Source organism: Peromyscus californicus, unplaced genomic scaffold (assembly GCF_007827085.1).
Source record: "Peromyscus californicus insignis strain IS unplaced genomic scaffold, ASM782708v3 Scaffold_14__1_contigs__length_90479793_seg_2, whole genome shotgun sequence".
Lineage (NCBI taxonomy): Eukaryota > Metazoa > Chordata > Mammalia > Rodentia > Cricetidae > Peromyscus > Peromyscus californicus.
The window spans coordinates 65,258,547-65,272,281 of record NW_026294436.1 but is presented as its reverse complement, the minus strand read 5'-3'; the positions used below and the strand labels follow the sequence as shown (position 1 = coordinate 65,272,281).

The window sequence follows — 13,735 nt, the reverse complement described above, 5'->3', positions numbered from 1 at the left end:
CGGGGTGCCCAGCCCGAGCCCTCCCGGCCCCCGACCGGCGAGTTACATAACCGGGCGGGCAGTGAGGACGGCGCCCGCAGCTGGGGGCCGCTCTTCGCCCACCTCAGCCGGGGACCGCAGCCGCTCCGGGAGAGCAGCCGCCGACTCCGTCAGGACAGGCTGGACTCCCGGGCTTTCGGTTTCCGGCGCTGGCGCTCGCACAGCCCCAGAAAACAGACACCATAACAAAGGCGGCGACGCGGCGGCAAGCGCCCGAGTAGGAAGACCGGGTGGGGGACCGCGGTGGGCTGGCAGCCACCCCACCTGCCCGGCAACCGGACTCGGCCGCTGCGACCTCGGGACGGGCCGCCGGCGGGAAGGAGGGCTGCTCCGAGACGCTACTTACTCTCGTCAGGCAACTGGTCGAGCTCCGCCATCTTGAACGAGCCGCGCCGCTTTTTCAAAGGCTGCCCGCCCCGGTGCATTGTGGGGCGGAGACTGTCTGCGAGGGAGGTTCGAATGAGGAGCTCGCGGCCCGCGGCGCCTGCTCCCGCCAGGCCGTCCGGCTCCGCCCGAGCCTGCCCGGAGGGGGCCCCCGGGGCCGCTCCTCCACCCCGGACCGGGCTGGAAGGAGGGCAGGGGAGGCCGCGCCGAGAGGCCCGGGAGGGCCGAGCGCGGGGGGCGCGGCGCCAGCCCCGATGCGCCCGCCCGCCCGCCCGCGCCACCCCCCTCGCCTGCGCTCGCTCCCGGCGCGCGGCCCGCGCTGCGGCTGCGGGAACTGCAGGCTGTTTGTTTCCTGAGGGGAGCGGGAGGGAGGCCCGGGCGGGCGGCCGCCGGGACCCGGGTTCCCGGTGGCTGGTGCACAGAGGGGGCTCTGCCCCAAGTAACGTGTACACGCGGCTCCCCAGGCCGCCGTTTCTCGGGCGCCTCCGTCCCTCCCTCCCGCCCGCCCTCCCCCCGGCAAGTGCCCAGGCCGCGGCGCCCGCTTCCTTCGCCTGCCGCTCCCGGACCCGCGCGGGGTCCCGGCCGAACCTTGCCGGAACCCGAGCCGCCCGCGGCCGGGAGGAGACCTTGAGAGGTCACCAAGTTGGTGTAGGCCGACGGCTAGCCAAGTGTCCTGCGTCCTTTCCTCAGTGCCTTCCCACCCGGGACCGGTCGTGAGCCGGGAGCCGCACGGTGACTAAGGATGCTTGGGGAAGATACACACTAGCCAAATGTAAGGGAACCGGAGAATTCCTCCCATCCTGGAAGAAGCCCGGGGCGAGATTTCACGGTTCCCATCTGTAACACTTTACAGTATTAAACCACGGCTGCTTTTCGACAATTCCTTTAACGAGCGTGGTCGAGCTCCCGGGGCTTTTCTCCAAGACTTTATGACTAGGGGTGGGGGGGGGGGGGGTCGGAGAATCGAGCAGCTAAGCATTTAAAGGAAAAGCGGGTGGAGGGGTGCATTCCAAGCACTGAAAAGTTAAAAGCTGGTGAGGTGAGAACAGATCTAGACAGGCCTGCCCAGGCTAAGTTGGACTTGGTAAGAGCCAGAAAGTGGGGTTTTAGGTAGTAGGGATGGCAGGTTTTCATTTCTGTTCTAGAACAAAAATGTGAGAGGCAGGCTGGAGAAAGACAAGCCGAGAACCTGGGGAGAACCAATAGAGAGGACGACTTCTGGGTCAGGAAAAGGGCAGCAGGTGTCTCCTCTCCAGGCTGTGGAAGTTGAGGGGGGAACTCTGTTGAGGGGGGCTGCTGTTTGTATCATCCCAGGCAAGCTTACTTCTTGTGCTTCAAATTCTCAGCTGTAAGATGCAAAAACAACTGTCTTAATGAGTCGAAAGACCTTATAAGGGCTCCTTCACTCAACGGTTATGTTAGCCGCTACGGCCACCACTTTAGATGGTACCAACTACCACACGTGGGGTGGAGGGAGGGGAATCCTGGAATCCACCTCTCCAGAAGTGAGGGAAAAGAAGACTTGGGAAGAGGAAGAGGAAGCATATTGGTGACTGAGAGAGGAGGTGGGCAGAAAGTAAAAGACCAGCTTTAACAAAGTAGCCTTGCCTTCTAGGTCGTCTGACCCCACCTGACCTGGCCTGAATGCCTTCTCACCAGCGGGTCTCTTAACAGGTGGAATAAACTGATCCTTCTTGGGACTTGAGTGTCTTCATCAATTTGAAAATGAGGTCAAGCTTAATCCGTTTATGCTGCTGTGACAAAGTACCTGTGACTTGGTAATTCTTTCTTTTCTTTGGTTTTTTTTTTTTTTTTTTTTTTTGGTTTTTTTGAGACAGGGTTTCTCTGTGAAGCAGTCCTGCTGTGACTTGGTAATTTCTAACAACAGAAATTTATTTCTCAGCTGGGCGGTGGTGGCCCATGCCTTTAATCCCAGCACTCAGGAGGCAGAGCCAAGCAGATCTCTGTGAGTTCAAGGCCAGCCTGATCTACAGAGTGAGATCCAGGACGGGCCAAAACTACACAGAAAAACCCTGTCTCAAAAAAAAAAAAAAAAAAAGAAATTAATTTCTTGTGATTCTGGATTCTGGAAATTTCAAGGTGGTTGTGCTAATATTGGTGAGGGCTGCTTTTTCCTCCCAGGATGCCCACCTTGCTGTTACATCTCCAGGAGTGCAGGATGTGTTCTCTTCCTGAGACAGGAGAACAAGAGTACCCCTTCAACACTAAACTCTGTAAGGGTTCGAATCTCATTCTTGGGCCAGAGCTTCTTGGTTTTTCGAGACAGGGTTTCTCTGTGTAGCTTTGCGTCTTTCCTGGAACTCACTTGGTAGCCCAGGCTGGCCTCGAACTCACAGAGATCCGCCTGGCTCTGCCTCCCGAGTGCTGGGATTAAAGGCGTGCGCCACCACCGCCCGGCGGGCCAGAGCTTCTTAATAGTGTTGCATGAGGGATTAGATTTCGATATGAGTTTTGAAGGGGACACCATCATTCTACCCATAGAACATGAACCATAGGATAAATTGCCTTCAATTGTGTATTCCAACTTAAATAACATGATTTTATAAGTTATCTTGTTTACTTTAAAACACACACGTTGGGCTTGATTGTGTACTCCTTTAATCCCAACACTCCATTATGTGTAATAGTTACCTGAGAGTAAAACCTTCCATTTTAGAGGGAAATGTCTTAAGATGTTTTCAGGGATGTGAAACAACAGGATATTCCACAGGGAGATGAAATACTGCAGGAAAGCTCCTTAAGGAAGTTAACAACTCAAAATAGTTCCAGAGCTGAATGTTGGTGGTGCACGTCTTTAATCCCAGCACTAGAGAGGCAGAGGTAGATGGATCTCTGTGAGTTTCAGGCCAGCCTGGTCTACAGAACGAGTTCCAGGACAGCCAAGGCTACAGAGAGAAACCTTGTCTTGAAAAACCAAAAAACAAAAAAAGTTTCAGGAAGTCCCCGAAACTGACTAGATTCACTAGACCACTCCCTCCCCGAAAAGTATATAAAGAATAAAGACTTCTGAGAGTCACTTTCGGCTAAGCCCAGCTGCTTTAAAGCAGCAGAGATAAGTCCGGCAGAAACAGACCAGCCAAAGCAGCCTGGAAGAAGAGACCCCATGAACTGCATAGAAGAAACAAAGACAGCTGAGCTGCCTGGAAGAGGCTCAGACCAACCGAGCCACTTGGGGAGGATTCTGCAACCTGTTGGGTTGCCTGCAGACAGCAGTGTGCTGTAGATGGACTTTCTTTGGGCTGCCAGCTCAAAAAAAAAAAAAAAGACAGATTTATTAATTATGAAAGCTTGGATTTAGCTTAGGTTTGTCCCAGTAGCTCTTATAACTTGAATTAACCCATATCTTTTAATCTACATTCTTTTACGTGGCTCAGTTACCTTTACTCTGCACTGCCCATCCTGCTTCCTCAACGTCTGGCTGGTGACACCGTTTTTCTTCTTCCTAGAGCTCTATCTGTCCAGAAGTCCTGTCTATACCTCCTGCCTAGCTATTGACCATTTAGCTTTTTATTAAACCAACCACAGTGACACATCTTCACACAGTGTAAAGGAATATTCCACAACAGTGTGCTCTAGGTTTCCAACTTTCACAAGTTGTCACACAGGCAGGGGTCACCTTTAGTGATGCAGTTGTTTTTGAGTCATTTAAGCCCCTGTAAGTAACTCCAATGAAACATAGTCATTCACCAAGTTGGACTTTGGTGGTATCATGCTTTGGTCTGTCATTTATTCCCTATTTAGGGTGAAGAGAGATTGGTTTGTCTTCCCAGAAGTCTGCCACCAACACTTGGGAGGCAAAGGCAGGCAGATCTTTGTGAGTTTGAGGCCAATCTGGACTATATAGTGAGTTCCAGGCCAGCCATGACTACATAGTGAGACCCTGTCTCAAACAACAACAAAACCAGTAAAGTTTGGATAAGAACACTAAATTGGCCGGGCAGTGGTGGCACATGCCTTTAATCCCAGCATTCGGGAGGCAGAGGCAGGTGGATCTCTTAGAGTTCAAGACCAGTCTGGGCTACAGAGTGAGTTCCAGGAAAGGTGCAAAGCTACACAGAGAAACCCTGTTTGGGGCGGGGGGGGAGAGAAAAGAACACTAAATCATTAAAAAACAAAAACACCTAGATAAAGCTGGGGAATTATAGGTGAGTCCCTGGCTTCTATCCCCAGAATTACAAAAAAACAAACATGAACACATACATACACACACACACACACAAGAATATACCATAGAACTGACAGGATGGCTCATCAGGTAAATGTGCTTGCTGCCAAAACTAATGACTTGAATCAGTTCCGTATAACCCACATAGTGGAAAAGAGAACTGACCCCCACAAATTGTCCTCTGTCCTTCACATAAAGTAAAATTCCATTTGCCAAGCATATATGCATAGATTATATCCAGAATGAAGAGACACTCATGTTAATAATAGTGGCTACCTCTAGATAGTAACAACCTTTAGATAGTAGCTACCTTTAGATAGTAGTTTTTATTTTCTTTATATCTGTATATGCAGCTTTTCTACAGAAAAAAATAGCTTTAAAATATAAGCAAGCGGGGTTGGGGATTTAGCTCAGTGGTAGAGCGCTTGCCTAGCAAGTGCAAGGCCCTGGGTTCGGTCCTCAGCTCTGAAAAAAAAAAAAAAAAAAAAAATATAAGCAAGCATGATGACATAGTCTCTTGGCGAGGTGTGGCATACACCTGTAATCCTAACACTTGAAAGGTAGAGGCAGAGTATCAAGAGCTCAAGGCCAATCTTCACAGCAAGTTCCATGTTAGCTGGGTTACTTGGGACCCTCTGGAACAAGAACAAAAGGGGCCAGAGAAATAGCTCCAAGGTTAAAAGTACATAGCACCCTTGCAGAAAACCTGAGTTCATGTCCCAGCACCCTTATCAACTCACAACCACCTGTACCTCCAGTTATGGAGACTTTGACACTCGCCTAGCCTCAAGGGCAACTGTACTCATGCACATCCTTCTCTTCACACATACACATAATTAAAAATAAAAACCATTTTTAAAAAGGCAACAATGCTGGGCATGGTAGTTCACACCTTCCCAGCATTGGGAATGGGAGTGGGGGCAGAGGCAGGCAGATCTCTTGAGTTTTAGGATAGCCTGGTCTACACAGTAAGCTCCAAGCAAGCCAGGGTTACATAATAAGACCCTATCTCAAAAAAAAAAAAATATATATATATATATATATATATATATATATGAAGAAAGGCTTTTTTTTTTTTTTTTTTTTTTTTTGGTCGGAGCTGAGGACCGAACCCAGGGTCTTGCACTTGCTAGGCAAGCGCTCTACCACTGAGCTAAATCCCCAACAGTATATCTATGAAATGGAATAATGTTCAGCTATAAAAGAAACGTACTGATAAATACCACAATGTGCATGAACATTAAAAATATACTAAACGAAAGAAGCCTGTCTCAAAAGAATGAATTGTGTGGTTCTATCAGTGGGGAATGTCCAGAATAGGCAAATCTATAAAAAGAGAAAAGCAGATTAAAAGAGGCCAGCAACTGCTAGGGCTGAGTGGGAAATGAGTAACCAGTAAAAGGTATAAGATTTCTTTGGAGGTGATGAAAAGTTCCAAAATTGTGATGGCTGCAGAACCGCACATCTACTAAAAACCATTCAGTAGACTATTTAAGTAGGTGAATTGTATGCTATGTGGATTATATAGTAATGAAACTGTTACTGGAAAAGTTTTCCCCCCACACCATGGTAATCAGCTTTCTGTCATTTGACATGCCAAGGGGTCGCGACCCACAGATTGAGAACCACTGCTATACTGCCCCTCTGAGGATCAAGCCTTTAACAAAATGGACCTTTCTTTGGGAAATACTCAAGATCCAGTGGTCCAGCCAGACCTTAGGATGCATCTCAATTTCAAATCTCTGGTAGTCAGTGGTACCAAATGTCTTCTCCAAAACCAAAGATAATAGACCAAAGAGATGCTCTTCAGGGCCGTGTGGGATGACAGCTGCAACAGGAGGCTGACATTGAACTGCTCCCTTCCACCCTGTCCCTCCTGTCAAACACCTCACTTACTAGTCTGGAACCCTGCTGGAATGAGACGCTGCTTTTCTTGTGGGACCCAAGTGGCTACAGGAGAAGGCAAACTGGATTCGTAACATCTGTTTTTTTTGTTTTTAAATGATTGGGACTCCAGGAATGCTGGTGAGATGACTCATTGGGTAAAGGCACTTGCCTCCAAACCTGGTAACCGAAGTCAATCCCTAGGACCCATATGGTGGGAGGAGAGAACCAAATCCCACAAGTTGTCCTCTCATCCCCATGGAATGCTGTGGCACAGGAGCACAGGTACATAGGAATTAGTTAATGTAATTAAAAAATGACTCTAGGAGATCATCAAATATATGTGTGTGTGTGTGTGTGTGTGTGTGTATATATATATATATATATATATATATATATATATATATATATATATATACACGGAGAGAGAGAATGTTAGCCTATCTCCTAGGGCTAGAGTGAGAATTAAATGAGATCTAAAACTCTTGGCTCACAACCCAGCTCCCTCCCACTCTTTCCTACGTCCTGCTTTCTTAACTTGTGCCCAGAAGGGACTAAGTACCATTTTCTAAGACACTGCTTCTAAAAACATTATTCTTAGCATTGGTGCATCTTGGTTAATTATGGATGTTTTTCTGTCTTCATGATGGATCCAAGACAGGGAATAGCCACAACCTCTTTCTCCAGGACACTCTGTGTAATAGACTATGAAAAGTTAGATAGGTATTCTGAATGAAAGAATGTAGAGGGACAGCCTTGCCACACACAAACAACACTGAGTCACTTTGATGCACTGATTCTAAATGCATCAAAGAATATCAGTGAACCTTTAATCCCAGCACTCAGGAGGCAGAGGCAGGTGGATCTCTGTGAGTTCGAGGCTAGCCTGGTCTACAAAGCGAGATCCAGGACAGGCACCAAAACTACACAGAGAAACCCTGTCTCGGGTGGGGTGGTGGTGGAGAGAATATCAGTGAAGACAGCATACCAGGATAGATACCCAAGGCAGAGTCTTCATCCAAATGAAAGACTGGACAGTTCAGCACAGTGGACTTGAACCCTCCAAGGTATTCCCTTCAGGATATGTAAGGCTCGTGTATTTGAACACGTGGCCCTGGCTGACTGTGTCATGTTGGGAGACTGCGGAACCTTCAGGAGGTAAGGCTGAGCTGGAGGAAGTGGATTCCCAAAGACAGTCTTTGTTCTTAAATTCCTGCTTCACTTCCAGCCCAGGCTCTCCCTCGGTCTCCTGGTCCACCAAGATGTGAGATGTCTGAAGCCACACACTGCTGCTGCTGCCATGACTGGCAAGAATTTTGCCATGACTTCCCAGCCAGTGTAGACTGTACCCTCAATGCTTTCCTGCCTTAAGCTGCTCCTTGCCAGAAATTTGGTCACAACAATGAGGAAAGTATCCTAAAAGGAAGCATTAAGAGCTGGGTAATCAGACTGGAGAGACGGCTCAGAAGTTAAGAGCACTGACTGCTTTTCCAGAGGTCCTGAGTTCAATTCCCAGCAACCACATGGTGGCTCACAACCATCTGTAGTGAGATCTGGTGCCCTTTTCTGGCCTGCAGTCATACATGCTGTATACATAATAAATAAATCTTTCTAAAAAAATCCTTAAAAAAAAAAAAGCTGGGTAATCACTGGCAAGGTGGTGTAGGCCTTTGATCCCAGCACTCTGGAGGCAGAGGCAGGAGGATCTGTGAGTTGAGGCCAGCCTGGTCTATAGAGTGAGTCCCAGGACAGCCAGGGCCACATAAAACTTAAGGCAGGAAGGATTTGAGGGTACAGGCCATTCTGGCTGGGAAGTCATGGCAAAATTCTTGCCAATTATGGCAGCAGCAGTGTGTGGCTTCAGACTTCTCAAACCTTGATGGACCAGGAGACAGAGGGAGAAACTGGGCTGGAAGAGGGATAGGAATATAAAAAAGCATTCAGAAAAGCTCAAATCTTAAAACAAATAAAAACAGAAAAAGAAAGTTGGATAGTCATGGGGGCCAGCAAGAAGATTCAGTCTGTAAAGGTGCTTGCTACCAATCCTGATGACTCAAGTTCAATCCCTGGCCTGGGACTCACATGGAAGAAGAAGAGAACTGACTTCCAAAGTTGTCCTCTGACCTCCACATGTGTGCTGTGGTATCCACACATGTACACATTCACAGAAGTAATAAATAAAGAGTTGGATAGCCATGAATTTTAGTCCCTTTTTAACCCAAGTATTCAATGTAATTACCCAGTAGTTGGTTGGCAAGTGCTCATTAAAAACCTACCATGCAAGTCGGGCGTTGGTGGCGCACGCCTTTAATCCCAGCACTCGGGAGGCAGAGCCAGGCAGATCTCTGTGAGTTCAAGGCCAGCCTGGACTACCAAGCGAGTTCCAGGAAAGGCGCAAAGCTACACACAGAAACCCTGTCTCGAAAAACCAAAAAATAAAAAATTTAAAAAAATTAAAAAAAACCCTACCATGCGCCGGGCGGTGGTGGCGCACGCCTTTAATCCCAGCACTCGGGAGGCAGAGCCAGGCCGGATCTCTGTGAGTTCAAGGCTGGCCTGGGCTACCAAGTGAGTTCCAAGAAAGGTGCAAAGCTACACAGAGAAACCCTGTCTCGAAAAACAAAAAAAAAAAAAAAAAAAAACAACCCAAAAAAAACCTACCATGCAGCAGGCACTAGGGCTGTAGAATCCCATGTGAAATAGTGCCTGCCCTTCGTAGCCCAATTGAGAGAGGCACACTCTGTGGGCAATTGCAGTACTGTCCTGGGCTGAGGACAAGATGCCGTACTAGCATAGAATGGATGGTGTAAGGGAAGAAAACGTATTTCTCTGGGTCTGTAAGCATGGCTCAGCAGTAGAGTTTGTGCTTGAAATGTACAAAGTGGTAGTTCAAGTCCGGTCACCAGGGAGTGGAAATAAGAACTTTTTCTCACACTTCTCAGGGTTCCTGGCTGAGGCCCCCTGTAACACAAGAGTCGCTTCTATGAGAACAGAATAATAAAACAAAAGAGAAATTCACTGAAGTTTTATAGAAAATAGAAGTCTTCATAAGGAAATGAAGACCCAAGGAAACAGGTAGCCCATGCGGATTTTAAGTGAGGTTTGATGGAGAAGGGAAGAAATAAGATTGGGTTAAACAGTCACGACCCAATGGTACTCTAGGCAGGGGACTCTCAAAGCCACTGTGTTCAGACTCCCGTCTGGGTCCCCTGTCTTCAGAGATGAGAATAGCATCTCATCTATGTGAGGACAGCAAAAGCCTTTCTAGAATGGAAGTCTTGTCATCCGCTTTGGGGTGAAGGATTGGGAGAGGTGAGAGGGTTTCTGCGATGGTCTGGAATGCCAAAGGTGTCCTATTTGAGGGTAACATGACCTGACCTCTATTAGTGGTGGGGGAAAGGGAAGTAACACTTTCCAGAGAGTGGTCTCAAACTGAGCCACAAAGGACAAGTAGAAAGTACCAGGAGGAAGCAGACAAAGAACTGTTACTGGCAGAGGGTTGAATGCCAAGGCCCAGCAGTGAGGAGGCCATGGCTTCCATTCCAGGCCCTTTAAGTACTTGAGTGTGGCTAGAGAGCTGAAAATGAGGAATGGCAAGAGGTGAGACTAGAAGAGCAATGAGATCCACACACATCCACAGGGTATTGTCTGTGCGTGTGTACACACATGTGCATGTTCTTATATACATGTGTATATGTGTGGAGGACCACTTGTGATGTCCTTTCTTCATAGGCGCCATCCACCTTGGTGGCTTTATTTTCTTTTTTGAGACAGCGCCTCTCACTGGACTGCACCTCAGTGATTAGGCAAGACTGGCTGGCCACAGGAATAAGTGAGGGGCACTATGCCCAGCTTTTTTTCTTCTTCCTTTTCTTTTTTCTTTTCTTCTTTTTTCCTTCCTTCCTTCCTTCCTTTCTTCCTTCCTTTCTTTTTTTTCTTTTGCTCTGCCTGCATATGCATATATGCCTGCATGTCAGAAGAGGGCATCAGATGCCACTAGAAATGGCTGTGAGCCACTATGTGGGTGCTGGGAATTGAACTCAGGACCTCTGAAAGAGCAGCCAGTGCTCTTAACCACTGAGCTGTCTCTCCAGCCCATCTTTTCTTTTTACAGTGGGTTCCGGGAATCAAACTTAGGTCCTTATGCTTGTGAAGCAGGCACTTCAGTGACAGAGCCCTCTCCCCGGGCTGTATATTTATTTGTTTCTGAGGCAGGGTCTCAGGTAGCTCAGGCGTGGCCTTGAATGCCTGAGCCTCCTCTTCTACTCCTCTGAGAGCTGGGATTACCAGGCATGAGCCACCACCATGCCCAGCATGGGAGGCAGGTCTTTTAAAAAGCTTTTGCTGAAATAGGTTTCCATAGCCATGGAGATTTCCAGCTGTGAGGGATGCATTTAGCTGCTAGCTTCCAACTGCTGCCCACCTCCCAATGCCCCACCCTGGTCAAATCTGCCACAGTGTCCGCTCCCTGCCATGCTTTTGCTGGCTGCCTGGAGCCAGTAACTGAGCAGCACGCTAATGGAGCCAGGCCTGCCTCTCGTGACAGTTGTGATAGGCAGTCTGTGCTCCAGGACTTCTGTATGGCATGACCTGGACCGGCTGCACACTAATCTATGGCTCCCTGGGCCATCCTTATGGAATACATCAAATGATGCTCTGTGGCCGTCTGTCTGTGGATCATCTGGGGTCAGCATGAATCTGCCTGTTAGCATTGTTTAACACATGTTTCTTTGGTGAAGCCCAGAAGCAGTCAACAAGCAAGGCTTCTCTCAGGAGATGGAATATGCCCACACATTCCATAACTCAGCCTAAGGGAGACAAGCAGGTATCAAATGTACACCCATGATGGTTCAAGACCTGCAACTACTATGCTCCCTGTGGAACCCAGTCACAGGGAGACTGCGGAGCCTGTACCCGAGACCTCAGTCTCTTTATTACTGAATCTCTGCTATCGCCGCTGGATTCTCCGCCTGTAAAAGGTGAACTGGGAATTTAAACCAGCGAGCTCCTTCACCACAACACAAAAGGTGAGTAAGGTGTGATTAACAGCTTCGGCTGCCTGGCAGGACTTCCTTGGGAAGCACCTCGCAGCCAGTGCCCTCTGCCCCTCTTCCTATCGCCTCTGCAGGCGTCAGGCCTGCTTCCTAGTCTGACTGTCCTCTGCTCTGTCCTTCAGAAGTGTTGCCTCCACTTATCTGCATGTCTGTTTCCTTCACCGTCTGCACCTCAGAGAAACTGACCCAAAAGGACTGATAGCTCCGTATCTGGCCAGTAAGAACGTGGGGACCGAGGATGCTTGGTACAGACTCCCTAATACTCCATAGCAGTGTCCTGGGAGGGGAAAGCATTGCAAGATAGAGAAACAGTGCTTCAAAGGACAATGGGGAGGGCTGGAGAGCTTAGTCTGTGGTTAAAAGCACGTGTTGCTCTTGTAGAGGACCTGGGTTTGATTCCCAGCACCCACAGGCAGGCTCATGATCGTCTGGAACTCTAGTCAAGGAGGATCCAACACTTTCTTCTGACCTCCATAGGTAACAGCCATGCACATGGTGCACAGGCAGACATGCAAGGCAGGACATTTATACACATTAAAATAATAAAATTAAGAAATTAAGAAAAATAGCAGGGCCCAGTGACACAAGCCTTTAATCCCAGCACTGGGAGCTGGGGGGATGGGCAGGCAGATTGCTGAATTCAAAGCCAGCCTGGTCTACAGGGTGAGTTCCAGGACTGCACAGAGAAATCCTTTCCTAAAATAATAATAATAATAACAACAAGAACAACAATAATAATAATAATGAAAGGGCAGAGGAGTGAGCAGGTCATTCTGAACAGCATCTGCATCCTATGTGGAAACAAGGAAGGCACCCAAAAGCTGAGTGCAGAGCCAAGATCCCTTCTTTAGCTTTTTAAGGAGGCCCTTACCGCCTCCATGAAGAGTGGTCCCCACTGAGCAGCAAACTCAGGACTGAGATCTAGAAGCTGAGTAAGTACTCAGTCAAGACAAGTGTGCTATGCTGAGTCCTGCTTAGAAGCTCTAAGACCTTGACTCATGAGAGGGAAGTGTCTCGGGTGGGAATTCCCCCAATAGATTCAGCTCTGCAGAACTGGAGGTTGGTGTAATGTCCAATATTTTCCCATGCAAGAGGGCTCTGACAAATGGCAGGGGTCTCCTTCAGGAGCATCCCCTCCTTCTTCTCTTGGCTACTAGACTGATGGCCAGGATTACATCCCAGCATGACCTGCCTGGAAGATGTGTTGGGCCTGATAAATAAGACGTGCAGCTTCAAGAATTACCTTATAGCCTAGTGATGTGAAGCATACATGTAATCTCAGTTGAATTTGAGGCTACACCAAGAGTTCCAGGATAGCCCAAGCTACAAACAAGACACCATCTCAAAGCAAAACAAAAAGAATTGGACTTTGTGTTACATGAAGTAGTTGGGCACAAACAGATAAACGCCACGTTTTCACTTATACGTAAGAACAAAAAGTTGGTCTCCTAGAAGAGAAGAGAATAGTTGTCATCAAAGTCAAGGAAGGGTGCAAGGAAAAAGCAGGAGGAGGGGGGTTGGCTAGTGGGTTCAGGGGTGCAGATCCATAGGCGGTATCTGTGGTTGATAACAGTTGACTAGTAGAAGGGATCTCAAACATTCCTATGGTGGTTTAAATGAAAATGTCCCCTGTAAAACGAATCTTAAAAGGTCTTATTAATAAAATCAAACCTGAGCCGGGTATTAGGGTGAATGCTGGAAGATCAGAGAAGCAGAACAAGCCACAGCTTCCTCAACTTGCCAATTCCTCAGCTGGTCCTGTTTTCCCAAACTGGAAGCCTCCTGAGTCCTCATCCAGAATGCATCTCAGCTGAACTGCTGCCCCGGCCAGCGGGGTCTTCAACGGGGACCTAAAGGGAGGGCTGGCGAATGAGAGGGACAAGAGACACAAAGAATGAGAGCAAGACAGGACGTCTGATCAAGCTCCAAAATTTTATTTTCCTCTCAAGGCATATATAGGTAGGCAAAGGGGGTTGCAAGCAGGAAGGAACTTAATTATGGACTGTTTGGTCAGCAGGAAATGTTGCTCTGAGGGTTATCTATCTACCCTTGTCTAGCTGCCTAATTGCTTAACTGTAGCTCATTCACCTGATATCTGAGAAGAGGTTCTGGTATCTGTGGGAAGAGGTTCTGGTGCTATGGAGACTTAAGCAAGGCCTAGATCTAGAAAAAGGGGAGAGAAGCCCAA

The 13,735-nt window shown here is 48.1% G+C and overlaps 1 protein-coding gene across 5 annotated transcripts in view; it reads right to left on the bottom strand.

Annotated features, from left to right (window-relative positions):
• The window catches only part of Lin9 (lin-9 DREAM MuvB core complex component), a 51,025-nt gene extending 49,851 nt beyond the window's left edge, over positions 1-1,174 (bottom strand). For 2 of the 5 annotated variants that reach the window (XM_052737806.1, XM_052737808.1), the window contains exon 1: positions 386-675. Coding sequence is in view for 2 of the 5 variants with exons in the window: in XM_052737805.1 (XP_052593765.1) it covers positions 386-464 (79 nt within the window). In the remaining 3 variants the exon portion in view is untranslated. Of the gene's footprint in view, positions 1-385; positions 678-1,011 lie in introns of those variants that run through there. The other 3 variants (XM_052737805.1, XM_052737803.1, XM_052737807.1) reach the window with 3 other exon arrangements.
• Between the last annotated feature and the right edge of the window lie 12,561 nt (positions 1,175-13,735).